The 22983-nt window shown below is 43.2% G+C and overlaps 2 protein-coding genes and 1 long non-coding RNA gene across 7 annotated transcripts; 1 reads left to right on the top strand and 2 right to left on the bottom strand.

The window, feature by feature from the left end:
• Positions 1 to 359: 359 nt before the first annotated feature.
• Positions 360 to 5200, bottom strand: LOC136501407 (uncharacterized). Of its 5 annotated transcripts, XR_010770262.1 has the most exons (9): positions 4677 to 5200; positions 3485 to 3576; positions 3280 to 3400; positions 3157 to 3204; positions 2998 to 3072; positions 2798 to 2909; positions 1837 to 1877; positions 1682 to 1739; positions 360 to 707 (listed from the first exon to the last, which is right to left on the bottom strand). It is a non-coding gene; the product is annotated as an uncharacterized lncRNA (long non-coding RNA). The 5 variants fall into 5 exon arrangements; XR_010770261.1 differs by lacking the exon at positions 1837 to 1877 and having other exon boundaries at positions 361 to 707; XR_010770263.1 differs by lacking the exons at positions 360 to 707; positions 1682 to 1739; positions 1837 to 1877 and adding an exon at positions 2313 to 2682.
• A 9596-nt stretch (positions 5201 to 14796) lies between these two features.
• On the top strand, positions 14797 to 18865 carry LOC136501933 (putative disease resistance protein RGA3). The gene has a single exon (XM_066497447.1). It carries the CDS (start codon positions 15352 to 15354, stop codon positions 18772 to 18774), a length of 3423 nt encoding a protein of 1140 aa, XP_066353544.1. The 5' UTR covers positions 14797 to 15351; the 3' UTR covers positions 18775 to 18865.
• A 1071-nt stretch (positions 18866 to 19936) lies between these two features.
• On the bottom strand, positions 19937 to 22780 carry LOC136500919 (probable adenylate kinase 7, mitochondrial). The gene is made up of 4 exons (XM_066496390.1): positions 22290 to 22780; positions 21110 to 21250; positions 20707 to 20958; positions 19937 to 20442 (listed from the first exon to the last, which is right to left on the bottom strand). The coding sequence occupies exons 1-4, from the start codon at positions 22638 to 22640 to the stop codon at positions 20290 to 20292; spliced, it is 897 nt and encodes a 298-aa protein (XP_066352487.1). The 5' UTR covers positions 22641 to 22780; the 3' UTR covers positions 19937 to 20289.
• Positions 22781 to 22983: the final 203 nt, after the last annotated feature.

Genomic DNA, 22983 nt, shown 5'->3' with positions numbered 1-22983 from the left:
TTTCTGACGGTATACCCTCAGAAAAATACCCACAGAAATATAATGACAGAAAAATCAAATTTTTCTGTGGGTTCACCGTCAGAAACAATTTTTCTGTGGGTCTCACACGCACAGAAAAATTGTTTTCCCCCAGATTAAAACTAATTTTTCTGTGTGTTAATCCACATAGAAAAAAAGAAATAAACGCACAAAAAAACATGTTTTTTTTCTGTCGGTCTAGATGAACTCACAGAAAAATTCATTTCGCCCAAATTAAAAATAATATTTCTGTGTAGCCAGCCTCACAGAAAAAAGGGTTAAACGCACAAAAAAAATATTTTAAAACAGTAGCGACAGCATATTAAAATATATATTTTTCATACAGTAATTTATGTACATGACCAACAAAGTTTCATTCAAATAATACACAAATATAGTACTCGAAGGGACCTGCTATCAGATAAAAGAAACGAAGCATTACTGATGGACCCGCTAGCAAATGAAAGAATCAAAGAATTAATTGCTGCTGTGAAAGAAACTGTCAATCAGCACTCCATCACCATCTGTTAATCAAGAATGGAGGTGCTGGGCTTGAAGTTGAACGAGGATTTTGGTGGAGTGATGGTTGGGGTCTGAAGATGAAGCATGCATATCTGTAGATTTACTCGTCTGAGCCGCTAGTATTCCTTTTGACTTGCTACCAGTAACAGAGTAGTCTGTTACACCATCTGTTAAAATGAACGAGTTAGTTCAAGGTACTACACATGATAAAATTCTATGAAACCAATTGCACAAGTATATTACATTGTTAATATAGAATGGCATCAGGTTTCTAATGCATCACAAAATGTGTCAGCAATAGTGTCACAAATACAGAGACAGCTAGTGAGCAGCGGCTTTTACTTTCAACGATATGTATATTTTGCTTCACAAATAACGTATTAAACTGTTGATATAACTAGAGGTCTAGTGGTTAACCACTCAGGAAAAAGAGCCTAGTGTATCTGGGAGGATCCCACAATGCGCTTAGCATAAAAGACGGCAACAATGTTGAAAGAATTCATTACTTTTGGCAACAATGTTGACATACAATAGCGTTAAACATCACAACCTAAGATAAGAAATGTATCAGCAATAGTGTCACACAGAAGGATAGTAACTGGACAAACAAATGACATCTGATTAAATGAATGCAACTGACAGAGCACACATGTAGAAGGAAATATATAAAGAAATGTGACTGCAGTCCCATAAAAAATGCTCATGAAATCATTGCTAGTAACTTAACATCTAACTGATATAACTGCTCAAGAACCTTTGCCTAACAAGTTAACAAAAATGTAAAGTTTGCACATTATCGTGCTCATGCTATAATAGAAATACCAAAGCGAGCAGCACTGCATTTAGACAACTCAAGCTTGTAATAAGACATCCTAGAATGTAAAGGAGGAAGAGAGATCTCACATTTAAAGAACTGTAGCATGGTCTTCGTCACATCAGAAGGGAAGCTTCACTCATCCTAGTTAAGCAGCAAACAGAAAATTACAATGTTGTCATGATAAGACCTGCTCATCTTGTATAATTCAATTGTAATTTTTGCAAGTTTCATAGAAGGAAAATAGATCTCACTCAGAAGTGTTGTCATTTTAAGGGATGGCAAACATGTAAAGATAAGCATATAGCAAACAGGTATTAAGCACACCTTAGGCAGAGATGGATAGACTGGCCTGCTACAGGAATAAGTGGAGGAGACACCAGTCCTGCTCATTTAGAAGAATATGATAGCATTAATGAACAGGAACATGTATTAGGGGAGATTTTTTGTCTTGAAAAAGAGACATATCAAGTCTACTATACCAAGCATATAAGAAGGCAAAGATTTAATGCCAACAGTTGAACTGCATAGAAGGGTAAAATGAAGATCAGAAAATCAGCCTATCATTTACCTTCTTTGCTGCAATCTTTGTGTACATTATTGTTAGGAACTCTTGATATGGTGTATATATAATAACAATAACAAATATTAGAATTCTAAATCATGCAATCAAAGGGTGAGCCGGCGTTAGAAATCATTGTTGAAAAAGATGATGCTGTAAGCAATGGTGATGCCTGGAGCAAAATATTCAGAAAGGCAGCTCATGGGAAAATGGCACAACAATGAACTCAAGTTGGGGACAAAATGCTAGTGCTACGAATGATTCTGGTGACTAGGGAGGCTGGGGTAGTGGAGTTGGAGCTGCTGCAAAGCCAGCAGATCAAGATAATTCATGGTGCTGTAAAGCTATGTTGGGCAACATCACATGCCTGGTGCTTGGCTTAACAGTGATTGCTGGTTCCTTACTATACCCCAAGTGTGGCGAGCCTTAAGAGCTGAAAAATTGTCTCTTGCCCTTTGCTATGTTTATACGAGTAAGACACAGAAAAATGTGGCAAGGGGCTACCTCATGGAAGGATTCGTTGCACACCAGTGCGGCAGGAAACAAACACTGACTACACTGGTGCATGGGCTAAATGTGAATATGTTAGATTGCGAGACCAACCTAAGAGGGCTCATAATTCACATAGCACAAGGTAAAGTACGCTGCTAGAGTAATCAACCTTTTCCAATGTACATGTACACTAGTTAAACATAGTACTAAAACCTTGCTCATTTTAAATATAATGATACCTTGAGCAGCTGAGTAGTTGCCCAAAAATAAAGTCCTAAGCCAATATCATAGTGCATAGTGTTGACAGCAAAAAGGGGATCACCCAAATCAGAGTCAACACATAGGAACAGAAGAGAAAATTGGCACAGCATATCAGTATGGAATATTACCTGGATTCATTATGGGAAGAAAGTGTTGAAGTAAACAAACATAAGAATAACTAGATGCTGAAATTGCAGCAAGGTATCCTCTCCTTGATGTCTCCAGCAGTGTCTTTGTTACCTTTGTGATGACAAAAGAAAAGGTCAACTAAATGCTCCCGATGGTGGCAATGAAACAACACATATAAAGATTTTGATGGCAAATTAACCTCAGGACCATTGGCGAGAGAGTGTACAAGGATGTCAATGCTACCAAAATCATTCTTTACAGTCTCAGCATATTCCTACCAGATTTTAAATACATAGGAATCAAGCACGGAACTGATGCTGATTGATTGGTGCAAAGGCACATTGCATTTGCAACTAACCTTAACGGTCCAGTTTGAAGCTCCAGCATATCTTTTGTTTACTTTAACCTGCAACAGGGACAAAAGGTTCATAAAGCATGAAAGAAAAATGATAACGGAAACATCATAAATGATGAGCATTACATCTTCAGGAACATCCTAGGGGGTGTCATAAACTGCGTCCAGTGGATATACTTTAGCAAGAGATCCATCAGGTAGACATGTCTGCTTAGTAAGGTTCTAGTGCTACTGCTAGTAGCCTGCTCTGTACAGGGTTAGATACATGAACCAAATCATTGCTTGTTCAAAACTGAAAATTGTAAGGTGAACATGACATACAAATACATACTGTGAGTAGTAAGATTGTCCACCTTAGCCAAGGGTTTCACCGGTGCTACTGCACCCATGGACCAATGAACAAAAATTATTAGTACTGCAAACCTGAAAATAATCAAATACATAGTGTGAGTCTGAGAAAGAACATAAGTTCAGAAAATAGCCCGCAAACTAAGGCAAGCAAGAAGTAAAAGTTTACTCACTACTAATCTCATAGTAAGAAACCTTTAAAAGTCTTAATAAAGGGTACATGCATCTTTAAACGTAAGCTTATCTCTATTAGGCATGTAATTAGATCCTTTTCAGTGAAAAGGAACAGCACATACAGTGTAGCCATTTGTAGAAAACCAAAGATATATGAAACATTTAATCAATTGTTTCAGAATGCCTATACGTACAAGACCTGAAAAACATTAATACCTACCTACTACTACAGAGTTTCTCGCCAAGTCAAATGATCCCAAATTTGAGACCGTGAGTGCTGCAAAACATTAATACATACCTACTACTAGAGAGCAGCAAGAGAGCCCAGCTCTACCAAATGAACCAAACACAACCAAAATGCAACCACAACCATTACTAAAACTGAAAGTAGCATCACTGATATATAACAAAATTAAGTATACGACAAGCCTTGTCGAACATTATTAGTCACTCAAGATACTGAACATGGAAGTAGTCACTCAAGATACCTGAGCATGGATGACAATCTTCCCTCAGACAGCATATTCACATTTTAATAATATAGTTATCTGTGTTGAGCTAGGCATGAGAAGACGCATTCTTCTTACCCAGACAAGCACATCCATAACAAATCGAATAAAATAATGAAATGATGCAGGATCAGGATGTGAGAACACTTCACGCATATCCAAACCATTATTCACACTGCTTTTAAGTCAACCAAGATAACATACGTGGGACACAAGCTTGCCAATCACTAAATTCCTTGAAAGTTTAGACTTCATAACAGATCAAATTAGCAAATTGTTTAACAGATTTAGAGCCATACATTATAGTACTGAACACAGTTTAATTTTCTTTGTGTCGTGCATATCTATGGAATCCATTGCCACAGCCACACATGTATTCCACACAGATCCAAAGGGACGTTCCTCCCAACAGGGGTGGGCAAACTGAAAAGGAAGCCCGAGCAAGGCAATACTTCAGATGGAGGGAGAGCTACGAAGGAATCGAAGACATACCTGCTTGCTTCTCACCAGGCGTGGGCAGAGCTTGAGAGGTGACGTGATTCTCGGGCACGCCGATGTAGTTGAGGCTCTTGGCGGCGAAGGAGCTCACGTCGGTGCCTCTGACGGCCACTCCGCCGCAGCTACTAGGGATGCCTCCATGGATGAGCAGGCTTCCGGTGGCTCCAGTCTCTGCCAGTCGCAGCCGGCATGGGTGAGGGAGGGGACCGTCACGGTCCTTGCGACTCCACCTCATGCGCGACCTCTTGATCTAACCACGGCCACCATGGATCTGCACTGAGGTAAGGGAGGAGGCGGCTCTGGCTAGATCTGGAGGAGGGAAGTGGTGCCACAGCCAGATCTAGAGGGAGGCGAAACCCTAACGAATCAGGCATCGACGCGGAGCTGCAGGCGACACGAGTGGCGTCGGCGTCATGGAGCGCACCGGCGGTGACCAGGGCAGGGCAACGTAGGTTGAGGGCAGGGGAGACTATTCGCTTGAGGAGAGAGATGCAGGGGAGAAGCGAGGTGGAGAGAGAGAGAGACGGACACGAGACCAAGGGAGGTGACGGGCTCGATTCCGGACTCAAGTTGTCGATCAGCTGAAATCAATCGTTTTTTCGGGTCCGTCAGACGCGGCTCCCATTTACGCGTTACTGCTATCTTCCCACCGGAGGAAACAAGTCATGGACCATAAATCAGCGACTGTGTTTTTTTTTTTGCTCGTATATAGTTTTTCTGTGCATGGATATAATTTTTCTGTGAGTTTTGAAAAGACCGACAGAATAATGGCAATTTTTCTGTGTGTATTTACACGCACAGAAAAATCATGCAATTTTTCTGTGGGTTTTCGAATATTTCTGTCGGGATTTTTGAAACCCACACCTTAATTGCCAATTTTTCTATGTGTATAGAGAAAAACACATAGAAAAATTTATCACCCACAGAAATATTCGAGTTTCTAGTAGTGTAGGCCAAGTGGCCCAGGTCTAGATCAATTACAGAAGACTTCATGGCAAAGCACGCTACTGCACTAACCCATTTGCTTCGCTAATATATCTCTTCTTGTTCAAGATGCTGAGTCAGATCGGTCCGCTCTAAGTGAATATTATTTGCCTGAGTATATTCGCGGTAAACATATCATCAGTACAATACTCAGATATTATATATACAATATATATTACTTCCTCTGTTCTAAATTATAAGTCGTTTTAACTTTTTTTTACATAGAATTTGTTATTATCTAGACGTATGTTATATCTAGATGCATAGTAAAATAAATATACCAAACAAGTCAAAGTGACTTATAATTTGGAACGGAGAGAGTACTAGCAAGGAAGCTAGATTAAACAATTTTGTTTTCTCATCGTGGTCACTAATCAGCAAGGAAGCTAGACCCACCGAACTCGTGTGTGTATATATGTATATTCTGCAGTCAATGGTGGATTGGCAGGACATGCACCTCTTATAAAGTATGGTTGGGGGAGAGAAGAGAGTACACATGGGGAGAGAGAAGAGCAGTAGCTGGGGTGCGGTTGGGGGCAGTTGTGGGGTGGAAGTGAGATTGGGTGGACATGTTGTATTGGGGTTTTTAATTTTTTTTTTTTATAGATCAACCTTCCTGCCTCGGACTTTTAAGAGGTGGACTTGTCTTTATTAATCAACTAGGTAGAAGATACCTCGCGCGTTATTGCAGGGATTATGAAGAATTCAGAATGAAATTAAGTAGAAATGATGTGGATATAGCTTGCATTTAAGATGTTGATATTAATTAGGATGATATGGCTATTAATGAGGGATGATGTGGATAGCTAGTAAGGGGATGATGTGTATTGCATGTTGAGATAGACTTGGTTGGGTGAGAGATGTGGCCATGCACCAAACCAATTAGGTTCAAGTCCTCTCTTGGACTAGATTTGAGTACCTATTTCTCTCATTTTGTTTTTACTTATAACGGGATTAGCTTTATAAGAGATACAGATATAGATATAGATTTGCTAAGATAGGCTTTGTGCATTTAACTACCAGATGATTTATAGAGATGGTCGATCAAAGGTCCCTTTCTTCTCTCTGTAGATTAACTCCATTTGTCTCCTAAAATCGTTTTTGTAGCAGCGAAACGGCAACTCCTAGTTGGGTTACATACCAGTATTTCATATTTGCTAGGTCTACATCTTAAGGATGCGTTTGGTACATAGATTCAGTTCCGATTCTTTTGAGAATCAATAGAAACCATGACAAAAACGGTTCTAGCATAAACGGTTTTAAGTGATTCTAATTCTGCAGCCAAACGGCTTAGTGATTCTAATTCACTATCTGAAATGTTTCTTGAGAAAATCTGGATCTGAAACGTTTCTACAAGAATCTAGATCCCTACCAAACGAGCCCTAAATCTCTGCCTTAATTCGCTATAATATTGGCCAGAGGTCTAGATCAATTACAGAAGGCACGCATCATGCCATGACATGCTACTGAACTATATAACCCATTTGCATTGCTGGCTTTCGTTAATATAATAACTCTTCTTGTTGAAGATGCCGAGTCAGGTCCGCTCTAAGCGAATATTATACCTGAGTAAGTTGTATAACATATCATCAGTAAAACACTCAGGTATATTATATGTATACAAGATCCCTAGAATACTCCACGCATCTTTGACAGCTTACAAAAAGGTTTTATTAATCTCGTCGTGTGGTAAGCTACTAGCCCCACTGACCTCGCTCGTATATACATATCATATCATGTTGTATATAGTCAATGGTAGATAGATCAAAATTAAAGCTAGCACGCCAACGCAAAGCCAGATCAAATCAAATAATGGCACTAAAATTTTCCTGTACCAGCGACGACGTTTTGGCCTTTTGCCCCGTCGTCGTCGCACGTTGTCCATCATCCAGTCGGCCCCCGTAGAAGCCGCATCGCTAGCTAGCTCTCCCTAGCTACCCATGGCGGTCAGCGCGAGCGCCATGGGCGCGCACGTCATCCGGACGCTGGACGACATGCTGCTCCGGGGTCTGCTGCGCAAGGCGGGAGCCGAGCTCCGGGGCGATGCCAAGAAGCTTCGGCGGGAGCTGGAACGGGAGCTGCTCTACTCGCAGGACGCCGAGAACCAGGTGCTCGAGGATGACCGCGCGCGGCGGTGGCTGGCGGAGCTGCGGCAGGTGCTGTACAGAGCGGACGACCGCCTCCTGCAGGCGTACGGGGCCGACGGCGCACAAGACCAGCGGGCGTCCATGTCTCGACCTCTACCGGTGAGTGAGCAACGACGACGACTTTTGCATGCGTGCGCGCGTGTGGCTTTCTTTCTTTCTTTCGGATTTAATTTGTCCGTTTTTGCTTTTCGTTGAGTTGGGTTAGTTGGGGACAAAGTTACAGCATCAGATACGCAGTCCCATCAGATGGTGTCTTCCTTGACATCCGTCTAACCTTTTTGGCTTCTGTCTCAGTGAATGACTCCATCAGCAAAAGGGTGCTACCATTTGTGAAGTAACTTATCGTCGTCCTTCAATTTATCGCTATCAGGAAAAAGGGGATCAGGGATCGGATGTTAGGCTTTTAGACAAAGGAAAAATAGTTGACAGGCACCCCAGCGTCGTCTCCCCCGTGAGGCGACTCAGGGTGACTAGCCCTGGCCGCCGACGCCGCGGCCGCGGCCGGCCGCCGCGGCGGCGCTCCGTAAGGGGTGGTCGTCCACAGCTCTCATCTTCATTCCTCGCTCCTCTCTCTCAACCCCTCCAGCTTCGAGCCAGTCGCCTTCTCTGTCGCGTTGTGCTCGTTACCGGCCACTGAGGCCAGATCCGGTCGTGCCTCTTCTCGATCTACTCTTCCCGCTGCCAAATCTGACCTCCCACGCCTTCCTGCGCCTTCGGAGGTGACATGGTGGTCAGTTTCCGGCCAGGCCAGTCCAGGGCGACGGGCGGCACGGGGATGGCTAGGCCGGATGCTTGGCGGGGCCACGCGCACCTGAGGTACGTGTGGCTGGTCGGACGGCTGGTGGCCAGTCCTGGCAACGATCGGCTCGCAGCCGTCCCCTGCCTATGTGCTCGTCTATGGCCGGGGCGGCAGCGGCCGTTTACCTCGCCCGCAGCCGGGAGTGGGCCAGGACGGGCGCTCGGCCTCTTGGCGTCCGTGTGGCTAGCTGCCTGCGGCCCGGTGGCAACCGGCGCGCCTCTGCGACGATCGAGGCCGGTCGGGAGAGGCAGCGACTGCCTGGGGGCGGCCTGCGCGGCTGCGGGCTAGGGCTTGTTCAGCTGAGCTACAAGCGGGCTTGTTCGGCTTCTTTTTTTCAGCCGGAACAGTGTTTTTCTCTCGCAACATTCCAGCATGAACAGTATTTTCTAATATGAATAATAAAAATCCATACCAGCCGAACACTCTCGTAGGGTGGTAACTTATGTCCACCCGGTGTTGCCTGCTTGCCTCGTCCCGCGGTGCTAGCGTCTGCCACTTCTGAGTCGTTGCTAGCTGTTAGAAAGTTAGACAATTTCAGTACCAATTTAATCCAGAAAAAGATCAAAAACATGTTTGTGACATCAGACATATGCACGTGTGATCCAGTTGCTAGCAAGATAACGAGCATCATACTAATCATGATTTTAACCATAGAAAAGTGAAAACGGGTTGCAATAGTTGCATACCCAGCGGCACCAGAGTCGGTTGCACTAGTCGACATAGCGCATGTTGTTATAGTCGTCCCACTCGGTGCAGTGCAGATGAGTTGTAGTGCCGATCACCACGCAAGTCACCGCCGCTGGGAAGTAGAGGAAGTTGTGGATCGATCGAGCAGTCGTATGGAAGACGTTTCCCAAAAATCTGATTGTCGGTCTTTACCTCAGCAAATGAACTCACGAACGGCGATGGTTTCGGAGGCCTACTGTCCCTATTCCTATGCACGCAGGAATCGGGGACGGGAATGACACAGCAACAGCGTGGTGGTGTTCTTGGCTATGTTTTCTCCCTTGCGAACACGACAAGCAGTCCCCTTTTTATGCATCAACATACGAAGATGAAGTGTCAGGCGCATGAAGAGATAGCCGTCATCATAGGGCGTCTGTTACTAGTAACTTATGAGACTGACAAATCAATTGTCCATTACTAGTAACGGAAGCCACTAAGACATCATGACCCACTAGCATATAATGGTCATCATGCACTTAACACTCGTTAAACCGTCGATTACATTGCATAAAGGACCCATGCATATCACACCTAACATTAACTATAGTCTTGGAATTATTCTTTGATTTAATTGTTGAATAAAAATGAGACAGGTCCAATTAAATCCAACAATTGCGCGGCACCAGGGTGGCTGCTCATTGCCTGCGTCTTGGTTGTTGGGTGCTAGGCGAAAGCCTTTTAGTCTAGCCGGCGATGGCGACGCCCTTTGGGCGCCGTTTTCCTCCTTGGAGGCATCTATCATTGCACCTTCCTTTCCTTCGGGCGTGGATCTTCTGAGTGAAAACCTGGTCCCTTTTGGACAGGCAGCGGCGGCATTGTCCACGTCGCAATCCTCCTTGGAGGTGTTACCTCTGAAGTTCCATGGCCATGGCGCACACGGGGGCTGTCTTCGTCCCTTCCCTGGTGCTGCGCATGGTCGTCATTGCCGTTTGTGCTCCTGTCGCGTCATCCAGTTGGCAGTAGAATATTTTTGGTTGTGCCTGTGTGTGCTTCAAATCCTTCAATGCATGTGTTTGTCCTACAGTGTAGTCGCTTCTCCGAAGGATACTTTGCCACCGGTGTGCTCCTTTTCGGGGGATGCTTTGCCGCAGGTGTTCCTGGTTATCGCTGAGCGGATACTTTGCCGCTGCAATTTGTTGGTCGCCTGCCGCGGTTGTTCGGCTTTCGTAGCGGATACTTTGACACTAACTATGTGCTTCTCTTTTGTGGCGGATACTTGGCCATCGTGGTCTTCTCTCTGGCGGATACTTTGTCGTTGTTCTCGTACTTGCTTTCTTGGCGGATGCTTTGCCGCCAAGGTCGCTTGGTCGTGGATAGTTTGCTGCCACTGCTGTTCAAAGCTCGCCTTGTCGTCATCGTGGTTTCACTGCTCTGTAGGCTACCACTATGTTGATTGTCCTTCTGTCATAGGCTCAGTCTATTAGTGTTTTGAGGCTGAGGATCTTCCTCTCTTATTTTCTCTTGCTGCTCGTTTGTGTCTTTGGAACTGCGTGAGTAATCCTAGGATTACCTGTAAGTCATGTGTAACCTTTTAAACTCTACTTCCTCTTCATAAAAAACATGTCATAGGCCCGGTCGCGAAAAGACAGAAAAATTTATTCAGGCCCCTGAAAGAGTTTTACACTTAATCATCTATTGCAACAAAGTTATAGCCTCGGACCGAAGAAAAGAAACGCTCAAAGTGTACCAAATTTGAAGGGATCGATGGAAAATAGCGACAAATTAAATGCAAAATCGATTACAAGATAGCCATCCATTCTTAGGCCTTGTTTAGTTGGACCCCAAAGTCCAAAAAGTTGCTACAGTACCTGTCACATCGAATGTTTATGGCCCGTGCATGGAGCATTAAATGTAGACGAAAAGAAAAACTAATTGCACAGTTTGGTGGGAAATTGCGAGACGAACGTTTTAAGGCTAATTAGTCAATGTTTGACACTATTTGTCAAATAAAAACGAAGGTGCTACAATAGTCCCAAATTCCAAATTTCCCGAACTAAACAAGGGCTTAACGAAGATCCGCATTATTGGAGTCAGCGTAACTCGACAGGCTCACTTCAAATTGGGTTTGCCAGCCTCCTTTTCAAGGACGTACCACCAGAACCTTGGCCAGACAGGCCAGTAGCCGATAAGCAGTCCCATCATATGCAGTAGTAAAAGAAAAACCATTCATTATTACAAAGTTTTAAGCCTCTAGCCGAAGAGAAGAAACTCTCGAAGACCAAATTTGAAGAGATAGAAGGAAACTAACGACTTTTTTTTTAGAAAAGGGAATATTGATTAATAACCCAGCCTCTGTATAGGAAACTAACGACTAACTAACTATAAACGCTAAGTCTAGTACAAGATAGCCACCAAATCTTGGCGAAGACCTCTATTTCCATAGTCTCCATCACTCGACATGTTCACTTCAAATTGGGTTTGTCGGCCTTCTTTTAGGGACACACCACCACAACCTTGCCAAGTAGGATGCCCAAAAATAACTTGTAAATAAGAGTATAATTTTTTATAAAAAATATTTCATTTTTGGTCAACTGTATAGCCCAAAAGATGACACTTGATCCTACTTATTGTATTTTTTATTCAAAAGTTTCACTGTTTACTTTATTTACAAAATATTATATAGGTCCTTAGGATACCCTCTTAGTTCTTACAATGTCAGAAAATAGTCATTTCAGTTTGCATCGTGGCACTCAACATTTTAAATTTATTATATCGTAGAATTATGTGTAGTAGTAGTAGTATTTTATATACAATTAAATCGCGATACAACATAATATTTTAGTCAATGTATAAACTTATTTAAAATAACAATTTATGATGAGTATTAATATAACTTAAAATAAATTGCCAATGTTAATGTTACATGGTTTATTAAAGGAACATTCTTCACATTTGATAAGCTATTAGAATAAATATTTATCTTATTGTATACATGTTTACTTGATCTATATCCCGAAACATAGCATTATGCTTACTTTTAACTTATATAGAAGTATGTAATTTAGAAATATATAGCATACTTTATGAATATTGCATTATTTTTCATAATAGTTTATATTAGTATTTACATGTAAATTTTAGAGTTATTTATTTATTTATTTATTGTAAACACTAGGTGGATAACTTATAAAAAAAATTATAGATATTACTTTATATTAACTTTCATAATGCTATATATGAGTAGTTTGAATTCAAACTTAGGGTCTGTTTTGCATTATCCTTCCTAATAGTAGTGATGGGTAATTTAGAAAAAAAAATATTAGAGGGTTATTTTAAATCATCTTTTATAATGGCATAGGTCGATAATTTAGATACAAAGTTAGAAGGTTATTTTGTATTATCTTTCATAATAGCAGAGATGGTAATTTAGATGCAAATTTAGGTGGTTATTTTGAATTATATTTTATAATGACATATGTGGGTAATTTATATACGAATTTATGGGTTACTTTAAATTTTCTTTCATAATGATAGAGTTGGGTAATTTAGATGTAAAATTACTTTATATATTTTTTATAATGGTAGAGGTGGGTGATTTTTATAAAACTGAATAGACCAATTGTTATTATTAGCGATGGTAATTACAAATTAAAGGCTAGATGTATGATTATTGTGAGAATTTATAGAATTTGTCTTTTTCTAACACATTCGGTGAGAATTAACATGGAGACTCTGTTAGAACCTCTAATTAGTAATCATAAGATAAGATTGTTATGTCAGATAAACTTGTGGTAATAGATTAATTTAGAAGACTTTATAGAGGAACGAAGTTAGTAGCAGCTACTAGAACCTCATTATGTATTCAAATTATTGCGTAAATCATCCATTTCACCATTTGATAGAGACCTAAAATCCATAATGATTTCTCTTCATATCAATTTATTTAGACATCCCCCTCGCGCGTTATGTTCACACAATTCTACCTATATGTGATTGTTGACTACAATGATTCCTTTTCATTTTAATTAATCTTAGTTTCCCGAGACTTTGAACTATTATTTGCGCTATATATGGATTATATTGATATCATCAAGAAATACAATTTTCAAATAAATAATTTATTTACTCCGACTATGTGAGTAAACATTGTTGTCAGCTAACAACGGCTTCAATAAACAAACTTAAAACTTTCTCACTATGTAAATATTAACATTATGGTTAACAATTTGTTTAATTTTTTGTAGCGTTTCCATTCTGACTATCCAATAGAGATCACGGATACCAAATTGGTTGAAAGATATTTGGTCATTCGAATGACTTTAAATAAAAAAAAAGTTTTCAACCCCACAGAAGGCTACAACTTTCATATAACTCTCCTCCGACCTATGGTCTATTCAGCACAGCTTTGACTCTAGTTCTTATAGTAGCTTTGGCAAAGGAGCCGGAAGAGTCACACCAAACACCATAAGAGGAGAAACCTTTTTTTTTAATACAAAAGAGTTGCAATTTATGGCTTCTTCCTTCGAGCTCGGCTCATTTGGTGCTTCAACTGTTGCACAAGACTCAGTTTTGTCCCTAAATTTTTAAAATGGTCATTTCGGTTCTTAATTTTTTTTGGGCACCGTTTTATTCTCAAACTATCAAAGTGATTGATTTAGTTCTTAAACTTTATCTTTTAGACACAATTTCATCCATGAATTATCAAAGTCCCTTTTAGTCTTTGAACTTTTCTTTTTAGCTCAGCTTCGTCCCTTTTCCGATGTGGGACGATTTGTTGTCACGCCTCGTCGGCTCCAACACCACCTGTGATTTTAGATTGATAGTTATTGTTAGGTACCATTATCTCTGGCGGCGTCCTAGCTACCTAATCGAATAGCACACTTTCACCATTTATATCCATATTTTAAAAAGAATATAAATGTATAGATATCTTGAATATGAGTTATGGTATAGCCCATAGAGAAAAAGTTTCATTTTACCCACAATTGCTTATTAATTGAGCCTAACGCTAAAGTAGTTAAGGAAAAACGTTGTAAATTTGTTGTTGTTTTAATTTATCCATGTGTTCTTATAAGGTACTAAATAGCATTTGTAGCAGTTATAATTGCTCTCATGAAAACAATGTAATAAGATGTATTTAAATGGTACCATTACAAGGTAATATTAAAATAATAAATTAGAATTATTAATGGTCACTAAAGAGATTTTGGGCAATATTATTTTCTATCTCTTGTCGTTGGTGGTGTTCAGATAGGACGAGAGGTGAAGTTAAGTGAAAAATAAAAGTTTAAGAACTGAATGTGCTTTGATAGTTTGCGATGAAATTGAGGCTAAAAAATATAAAGTATGAAGACGGAAACGGTTATTTTTGTAGTACTGGGATAAAATTGAACTCAAAAGTAAGTTTAAGGACCCAGCCATTTTGAAAATTTAGAATTAAAACTGAGCCTTTGGATAGTTTAGACCAAAATAGCTATTCCGACTTTAGTTTGACCAAGCGCCGGTAGGGTCGGGGGCGGCCACGCGGCATGGTCGGGGTCGGGCCTCCGGCGGCGTATGCCGCGGCCACGACGGCGGGCGGCGCCTGGGCGAGGGCGGGGTTGGCAGGTGGAGACGGGGACACGGTGTTCTGGCGCGCCAGGAATGGGCGGCTGTGCGGGGGTCGCGCCGGCGGGTCGGTCGCGGCGGCAGACATGACGGGCGTGCCCGGGGCCGGCCGACGCGCCGAGCGGTGGCCGCGGGTTGCGGGCTGAGGCGTGGCCGCCGGTCGGGGGTAGGGCCCGGCTGGGGTGGTGGCGGCGTGTCGGGGGCGGTCAGGAGACTCGGGCGGTCTGCTATGTTGGCATGGTGCTTTAGCCAAAAACCGACTGATATGCTGTGTCTGTTGTAGTGATCTAGTGTGAGCTGAAAACAAGTGTAAGGGCGTGAGGATCATACTAGCCCCATATGATATTGGCACAGTCCATGTTGTGAAGTTCATGTGGATGACCAGTAGGCAGTAGCCAAATGTCCTAGGTTGATTTGTCTTATTTGTTAGTTTCCGTATTACTGACACTCTCTCCGTTTACAGATCATGCGCCATTTTACCACGGACAGGTATATCAAGCAAGAAATAAGGAACTTACTTAAGGATATATGCTCAGTATCTAAGAACCGTCCTCTCACGCTCACAAGCAGAAATATGGGAGATGATCAGCATGACAGATCATGTGATGGTCAGGAACTCATGCGCCATGACAATTTAGTGGAGCCAGAAAAAATTGAGATGAGGATATTGCCATTGGTTGACAAACTGACAGAACATCATGAACCATCTCGGCAGTTTATCATTTTTGCAATCTATGGGCTGGGAGGAGTAGGAAAAACAACTATTGCCAGAAAAATATTTGATGATCAGAGGACGCAAAGTGCTTTCAGCACACGCGTATGGGTGTCCATTTCTAAAGGATCCAGTGTTGCTCAGATCTTACAGGCAACATGTGCTGCTCCATCTATAGGGGTCCTGGAAGTACCAAAAACAAAGAACAAACTCCAGATGCTGTTGGCTGACAAGATTGGGGGAAGGAGAATCTTTCTGGTTTTTAACATACACGACGGTGTTCCCTCAAAACAAGGCATAGGTAATGCTGAAATATTTGGGAACCTAATTGAAGTCCTCAAGTTCTTTCATGCTGCTGCTGAAGGGAGCCATGTTTTGATAACGACCAGTGATGAGAATGTTGGCAATGAGATAAAGTCAGCTCAAATCCAGAAAGGCGCCGAAGGATACGGTCTCCAAACGGACCGCATATGGCAGCTAACAGTGGAAGATAGTTGGATGTTACTACTTAGGGCAGCTTGCCTGGAGCAAGCAAAAATCACGCCTGAACTAAAGCAAATTGGTATAGGGATTCTGCAAAAATGCAATTGTCTTCCTCTTGCTATCGAGGCCGTTGGCGGTGTTCTTCGTCAAAAGGGCTACAGACAAAAGGAATGGGAGGGAATACGTGATAGCAGAGCATTTTCTCTCAAGGATCCTACCACGGGAACTGAAGGAGTTAGGAGCAGCATCTATCTGAGCTACCAGTATGCGCCACCACATCTAAAGCAATGCTTTCTTTATTTATCACTTCTCCCTGTAGATTTTGAGATTGAGCAACACTTGGTTACTCAGTTGTGGATTTCAGAGGGCCTTATTGATATTGGTACAAGACATGGCCACTCATTAGAAGAGACTGCTGATGAGCAGAGTAGTGTTTCCCAACAGGAATCCAACAAGCACAACAACAGTGAAGAGACAGCACAAGAGCCAGGATCGTCTGAAATTGTAATTGTTGATGATGAGAACAATGCTTCATCAGAACATGCTAGAGAGAACACTACTTCGTCGCAAGGGATAGTAGAGGGCCACAACCGTCAGCCACCTAAAGGGTCACCTTGCGTCAGCAGCAGTGGACATTCTTCAAAAACAAGTCTAGATAATAAGCAAAGCCATTGTTTGGTTCAAGAGATGGCTGACTCATACTTCAAAGAGCTTGCAGAGAGGGGTCTTGTTCAACGAGAAAACAAAACAAAACGATATAAGATGCACGAGCAAGTTAGGAAAATTGCAGACTCCTTAACTGAAAATGAGGTATGTGCTGGCGATCCCAAGTATGTGGCTACAATGCCAGCTAGCCTGTATCGTCTATCTTTTCTGAACAAAGGACTCACCACTATCCCTGAAGACGTTGGAAGGCTAAAGAGTCTGAAGACACTTCTCCTATCTGGCAATTCACTTGGTGAAACCGACATGGATAGCATATGCAAGAACCTGGAATTATTGCGAGTTCTTGACCTCTCAGATACAGAGATCCAATCTGTTCCAAAAACGTTGGGAAATCTGGTGTACCTTAGGCACCTAAATCTTTCCCGTACAAGAATAAGAGCACTCCATGAGTCCATTGGCCGCCTCAGGAGACTGCGGTTCTTGGGTTTGCGGGAATGTGAACATCTCACTTCCCTTCCCAAAAGCATACAAAAGTTACTGAAGCTGGAATATCTCGATTTTAGAGACACTGGCATTACAAAGTCCACAAGGTTGCACAATCTGAGGCATCTTACACTTCTTCATGGCTTTGTAGTGGGCAGCATGTCTTCATATGGCTTACTTTTGGAAGATCTGCAGAACATGAGCGATTTAAGTGACCTGCAGATAGATATTAGAAAAATTGTAGACAGAAACATTGAAAGGGATGGAATTGGAATGCTGAAGGAGAAAGGTAATCTCAGGAACCTGGAGATCAGATGCTGTACTGTTAACTCAGAAAATTTATCAGCTGGAGATCCAGATAGATTGAAAACAATGTTCACACAGCTTCATCCTCCTCAGTGTTTAGTGTCACTCAAAATTGATGGCTATCATGGAACTGTTTATCCAGAATGGTTATGTTTCTCTGAGCTTCCAAATCTACAACACCTTAGTCTGGAAAACTGCAAGTCCTGTGGAGGGTTACCACCAATTTGGCATCTTCAGAAGTTGAAGTTTCTCAGAATAGCCAATCTCTCCAAGCTGCAGACAATTGACATGCAACCAACAGCAGAAATGCCATCATTTCCTAATGTAGAGGAGTTGGAAATTGAGGACATGGAAGTTTTAGAATACTGGTCAGATTTTCAAGCTGGCGACCTGCCACACCTTCGAAAGTTGGCACTCAGAAGGTGTCCAAAGCTGAAGCGTCTTCCAGGTGGCTTGGAGCACTGCAAAATTATATCAACGATGGAGCTGATAGGTGCAGGACTAGTACAGGTCCTTGAGAAAATCCATGTGCAAGAGTTGATTGTGGAAGCAATGCCAAGTCTTACGGAAGTGTCAAATCTTCCACTAATGAAGGCATTTACAGTGATCAGCTGCCCAAACCTGGGAATTGTTTCAGGGGTGAACTCGCTGCAGCACATTCACATGGAAGATGAACAGCTTGAGCAGCTTCCGAAATGGCTGGGACAGCACTTTTCAAGGATAGAGACACTAGATATAGAAGGCAAAGAACAACTTCTTGCGAGGTGTGAACGCAATAAGGAAGACTGGTACATCGTTCGAGAGATTCCACGTGTTTATGCATATTTGCCTAAGAGATTGCCATATTTCTCGTATGCCCGGAGCAGTGATTTCTTTTGTAAATACAAGAGACAGAGAACAGACGCACGTAAGGATCATCTTCATTCACCAGAAGCTGGTGTACAGAGAACAGGTTTTACAGTCTCGTCCAGCTCCAGAGGAAACGATGATTCACCATTGGGACCAGCAGCTCCAGTTGATGAGACCGGCAGGAAGTTCTTGTCACTGGGACCACCTCCAACTGATGAGACCTACAAGAAAATCTTGTCGGTGATGTCATTGTTTGTTGTTATCGTGCTTTGGATGATCATGAATCTCACTGACTCCCACCACAACCTGTTAGAAGACCTCTCTTTGTTTGGTTTCTACGTTTGTACGATGTTTTACTTCATTTTTTTGGTAATGAAACGGCGTCGGTAACCTGAATGTGCCACTGTAATATGCCGTCTTGTTTATACCATCATATACTTGGGCACAATACGTCCTGTGGACAGCTTGATTTGTTTCTGATGGTTAGAGCTTGTGCAGTGATCATTTTCTGTAGTAGTTATTTTCCTTGATTTTTCTGGCTTTAGCCCTGAACTCTTTTGTAGGCTCTGGACTTTGCTAGTAGAAGATGATTTTTTTTTTAATTTACAATCCCTGATGCAATCAAAAGTTCCGACACCGTCACTGTGGTCAGTTCTGTTGCAAAAGCAGTGTGTGCTAGCACTGTTACAGAAAACCCTGTACCCTCGGTTCCAAAGAGTTTTCACGGCATTTTTAGTAGAAATCGCATTCAGTAGCGTTGGTTTCTCACCTGAAGGTGAAAACCATTTTGTACCATTGGCTCGTAGTGGCAAAGGATGATGGAGATCACATATGTACCGTCAGCCTCGAGCATCAACCGTAGCTATAAACGCTATTTGCGTGGTCGGTTTTAAGCATCAATCAGTGGTCCAAATTCAATTCTTTTCAGTCGGTTGGATGCACCATCGACAGTAGTGAGAATGCCAAGCACATCCTGTTTTAATTGAATTTTACATAAATTTGGTTCACTTTTAAATCAGAATTGGTTCAATTCACAGGCATCAAAGAAAGCACGATCATCACAAATTTCATCCAATTCACACATAAACACGTCAATATAAGTTCAATCTGAAACATCCAATTTACAAAACGTCAATATAAGTTCAATCTGAAACATTCAATTTACAAAAATCGTCCATACCTAAACATCAATTATAGAAATTCAACGCATGCAGCCTAAATGGTGTGGCCTCCTAGATCTTACTAAGCTTAGTCTTGGAGCATAGTTGTACCCCATCCATCGTTTGCCCATCTTATTACTGATGAGGCAGATAAGTGTTCAAATTTGTCCGTTTAAAATGCAAGAATTTCATAAAGATTTGCCAAATAAAATGCAAAAAAAAAAACATAGGAGTCGTGTAAAAGTTTTACAGAAATCGTGTAAGAAATTGCCTGTTTAAAATGGTAGAATTTCACAGAAATCGTGTAAAAATTTTACAGCAATCAAAAGATATTCTATACATGCTCCATGTGGCCAAACTGGAGCTCACAAAACCGGTCTAGCTCCAACACGTGCTTCTGAAATTTACCATCACATATGCTGTCTTCAGGATTCCAAAAAGGACATGAATATCAGCGCCATGCCCAAAACAAAACATCTGGCCACAATGGAGCAAGCCAAGATATCTCAGGAGCATATAAGCGAGTACACTTGCAGCAAAGGCAAGTCCAAAACTCTTGGTTACAACCATATAATAAGCGCGTCTGCAAAATCGCTTACCTTTATCTATAACAATAACCAAAAAGAGACAGCCGACTGACTCTCTCGAGCCAGAACCCACAAACATAGGAATATTAGATATGCTGCAGGCAGGATCCGAATTCAGATCCTTTTAGACTCTACTCAGACAACATAATTAATAATATTTACGCGGTGAGTTTGTGCGGTGTTGGGGGTGAGTCCAGATGCTGGAGGTGCAGGGCGGCTACGAGCCCCTGCCATGTTTCCCCAGGGCGAGCAGATGTCTTCAGTTCCACAATTTTCCTCTGCTTCTTGTAGTAATCTTCCAGCTGCTTGGTCTGCATTTTGAAATTCCATATTAGATATCATCATGATTTTCCACCTTCCAAGCTTTGAACAACAATAATGCAATAGCCTCGATCGCTAGAAACATAAGTTGAAGAATTGTGGTTTTCTTTTTTTCTCTCTTTTTTTGGTACAGAAAACAAGTTTAGTAAGGTCTGACAAAAGAATCAGTAGCCTGGTCAGTAAGGGGCTAAGGGCATAATGTTCTAGGCATCCTTTGGCATAAAGCAAGGCCAAGACAAAATGCTAACCATTACCTGCTTAGCATAAGTGCGCATCCTCTCCATCCTTGAGGCTTCAAGGCCTACAACACCAGCAGGTTCTACCTGAGAATGCCATGTATAACTCCCGAGGCTGGGGCTACAGTTCGTAGATGCTGAATTGCTGACATCAAAGAGCTGTCCACAGTGGGAGCAGATGTCGCCCCTCGATCGCTTCTTCATGAAACAGTCGTCAGCACACTTGAAATTCAGAACCAAATCAACATCCACAATCTCATCAAGAATCTCCTGAAACATGTGAAGTTATGAACAAATCAGATATGAGTCCAGTCACACCATTCTGGAAGTAATTTGGTGTCCCGTCCTCTCTGCTAGTTACATGGTACCAGGATGTAACCAAATCACATATTGTCTGAGCATAAAAGTACAAGGTACTCACAGCTTGCATACGGGTGCGTGGAATGCCATCAAGAATGAACCCAGTTTCACCCTTGTTGTATCCGTCCTCAAGCCGCTTCGTCAGCAATCCAAATATGATGTCCTCTGGAACAAGCCTCCCTTCATTTACCGAGTTTGCAATCTGTGTATAGGCGAAAAACAGAAGTAACTCAGCCCACTTCGACACACCCTTAAAGATCCCCTTTGACATTTTTAGTGTATTCAGGAAATATTATCTAAATATATGCTCGTTTCTGGAATGATGATTGTAATTTCCAGGTGCCCCCGAATTAGACTGTTCCGAGTAATTTGTGCAAACAGTTGAACGAAATGTGCGGATAGACTGCAGGAAACAGACATATGCAGGGTACAACATGAGGACCAGATGCGAAGGCTGCATATGCTGTCTGCAGCCGCCACAAGACGGCAGGATGGAATTTTCCAAAGTTCCAACGTGAAGCCCTAACCATGCCAAATCCCAAAACTGCCCCCAACATTGTGTGGACACAGACAAATTACGGGGCCGCCCCCGCAGCCGTCCACGAATGCGGACAAGCACGCGGTGATAGACATGGCCAGTACGCTCTTCTCCTGGCACTAAGAGATTCAATCATCGAATATAAACCCAGAGAAAAAGAAAGCGAGTTGTGGCCTTTATACAAAGAGTGGGAAATTGCGGCCAACGCTAAGAAAATGATTTATTTTGCAAAATACTTCGAGGGGGAAATAAGCGAATATATATTCAGTAATTTGGCTGGTACCCAAGAAAAGCTTGTGGCTTTACAGGAGCTCAGGCAAATATCTTCGAGATCAAAAGAGTGCACAGCTACGTTACGAGAAATTTCCAGAAGGGCCCCCCCCAAAAAAAAGCGGCCGGATGACTAAGGAATCCCAGTCTCCTGGCAATTGATGTGCGAAATGGCTTCCACAAGAAGCACAAACAGTCAGCTCCGCGACAAATCAGGCAAAAATAGCCCGAAGAAAAGGATCCTCCTCCTGCTAAAAGTGCAGGCTTGTTTGGGACACTAAAAATCAATTAAACGACTCGATCGAACTACGACGAGCAGGAGGACCCTCGAGATCGCGGAATCACTCGGAGCAACTGAATTGCGCAGCAATTGGAGGGGCGGGGGCGGGGAATCGCGAGCAATCGCAGCACTGGGCAACCGAACCGGACCCACCTTCCTGTAGAGGTGCGAGGCGGGGCAGAGCTCCTGCCTGACGAGCGTGCCCATGGAGATGTAGGGCACGGCGAGCACCTCGGCGAGGCGCGCGGCGTGGGCGTGCTTCTGCGGGCCCGGGCGGCCCATGACGACCCACTGCACGCCCCCGGGGCCCCCGCCGGCGGGGTCGAGGCCGGGGGCCGGCGCCGAGGCGCGCGCGCGGCGGGCCGCCTCCTCGTCGTCGTCCTCCCAGTCAGACCAGCACTCCTCCATCGCGGCCGCCGCGAGCCTCCGGTGTGGGGCGAGGGCGCGCCGGGTGAGGGACGATCTGGCCGCGGCGCCCGCAGCGAGCCGCAGGAGGCCGGCCATTTCTGGCGGCGGCGGCGGCGGCTAGGGTTTGCGGGGCGTAGGGTTTTTGGGGCCGAGCGGGCGGAAGGGCGCGAGGTGGTGGGGGCGGAGGCGGAGGCCGTGCCGGGCGGGGGTGGAAATTTTTATTTGGCGGTGCGGGAAAGGCGTGTGGCCTGCCGGCGGATACGAGAGGACGAGAGGAATAAAGAAAGGCCTCTCGGGATCCGCGATCTCGAGGCGTGCCGGGCCGGGCCGGGCCGGAGGACCGCACCGCACCGATACGTGTGCTTTGAGATCCACGCTACCAGGGCTGCAAAATTGGAGGGACTCGTGCGGGATTTGGACGGGTTTCGTGCGAATTTAA

Source organism: Miscanthus floridulus, chromosome 13 (genome assembly GCF_019320115.1).
Source record: "Miscanthus floridulus cultivar M001 chromosome 13, ASM1932011v1, whole genome shotgun sequence".
Lineage (NCBI taxonomy): Eukaryota > Viridiplantae > Streptophyta > Magnoliopsida > Poales > Poaceae > Miscanthus > Miscanthus floridulus.
The sequence above is the reverse complement of the archived record's forward strand: the minus strand, read 5'-3'. Positions and strand labels throughout refer to the sequence as shown.

What these genes read in the sequence shown, in the direction of transcription:
- LOC136501933 (XM_066497447.1), top strand. Translation starts at nt 15,352, where the DNA reads ATGCGCCATTTTACCACGGACAGGTATATCAAGCAAGAAATAAGGAAC.
- LOC136500919 (XM_066496390.1), bottom strand. Translation starts at nt 22,640, where the DNA reads ATGGCCGGCCTCCTGCGGCTCGCTGCGGGCGCCGCGGCCAGATCGTCC. An exon ending in CCTCGCACCTCTACAGGAAG is followed by an intron (nt 21,251 to 22,289) that starts GTGGGTCCGGTT and finishes GCCTATACACAG; the next exon opens with ATTGCAAACTCGGTAAATGA. An exon ending in CACGCACCCGTATGCAAGCT is followed by an intron (nt 20,959 to 21,109) that starts GTGAGTACCTTG and finishes CACATGTTTCAG; the next exon opens with GAGATTCTTGATGAGATTGT.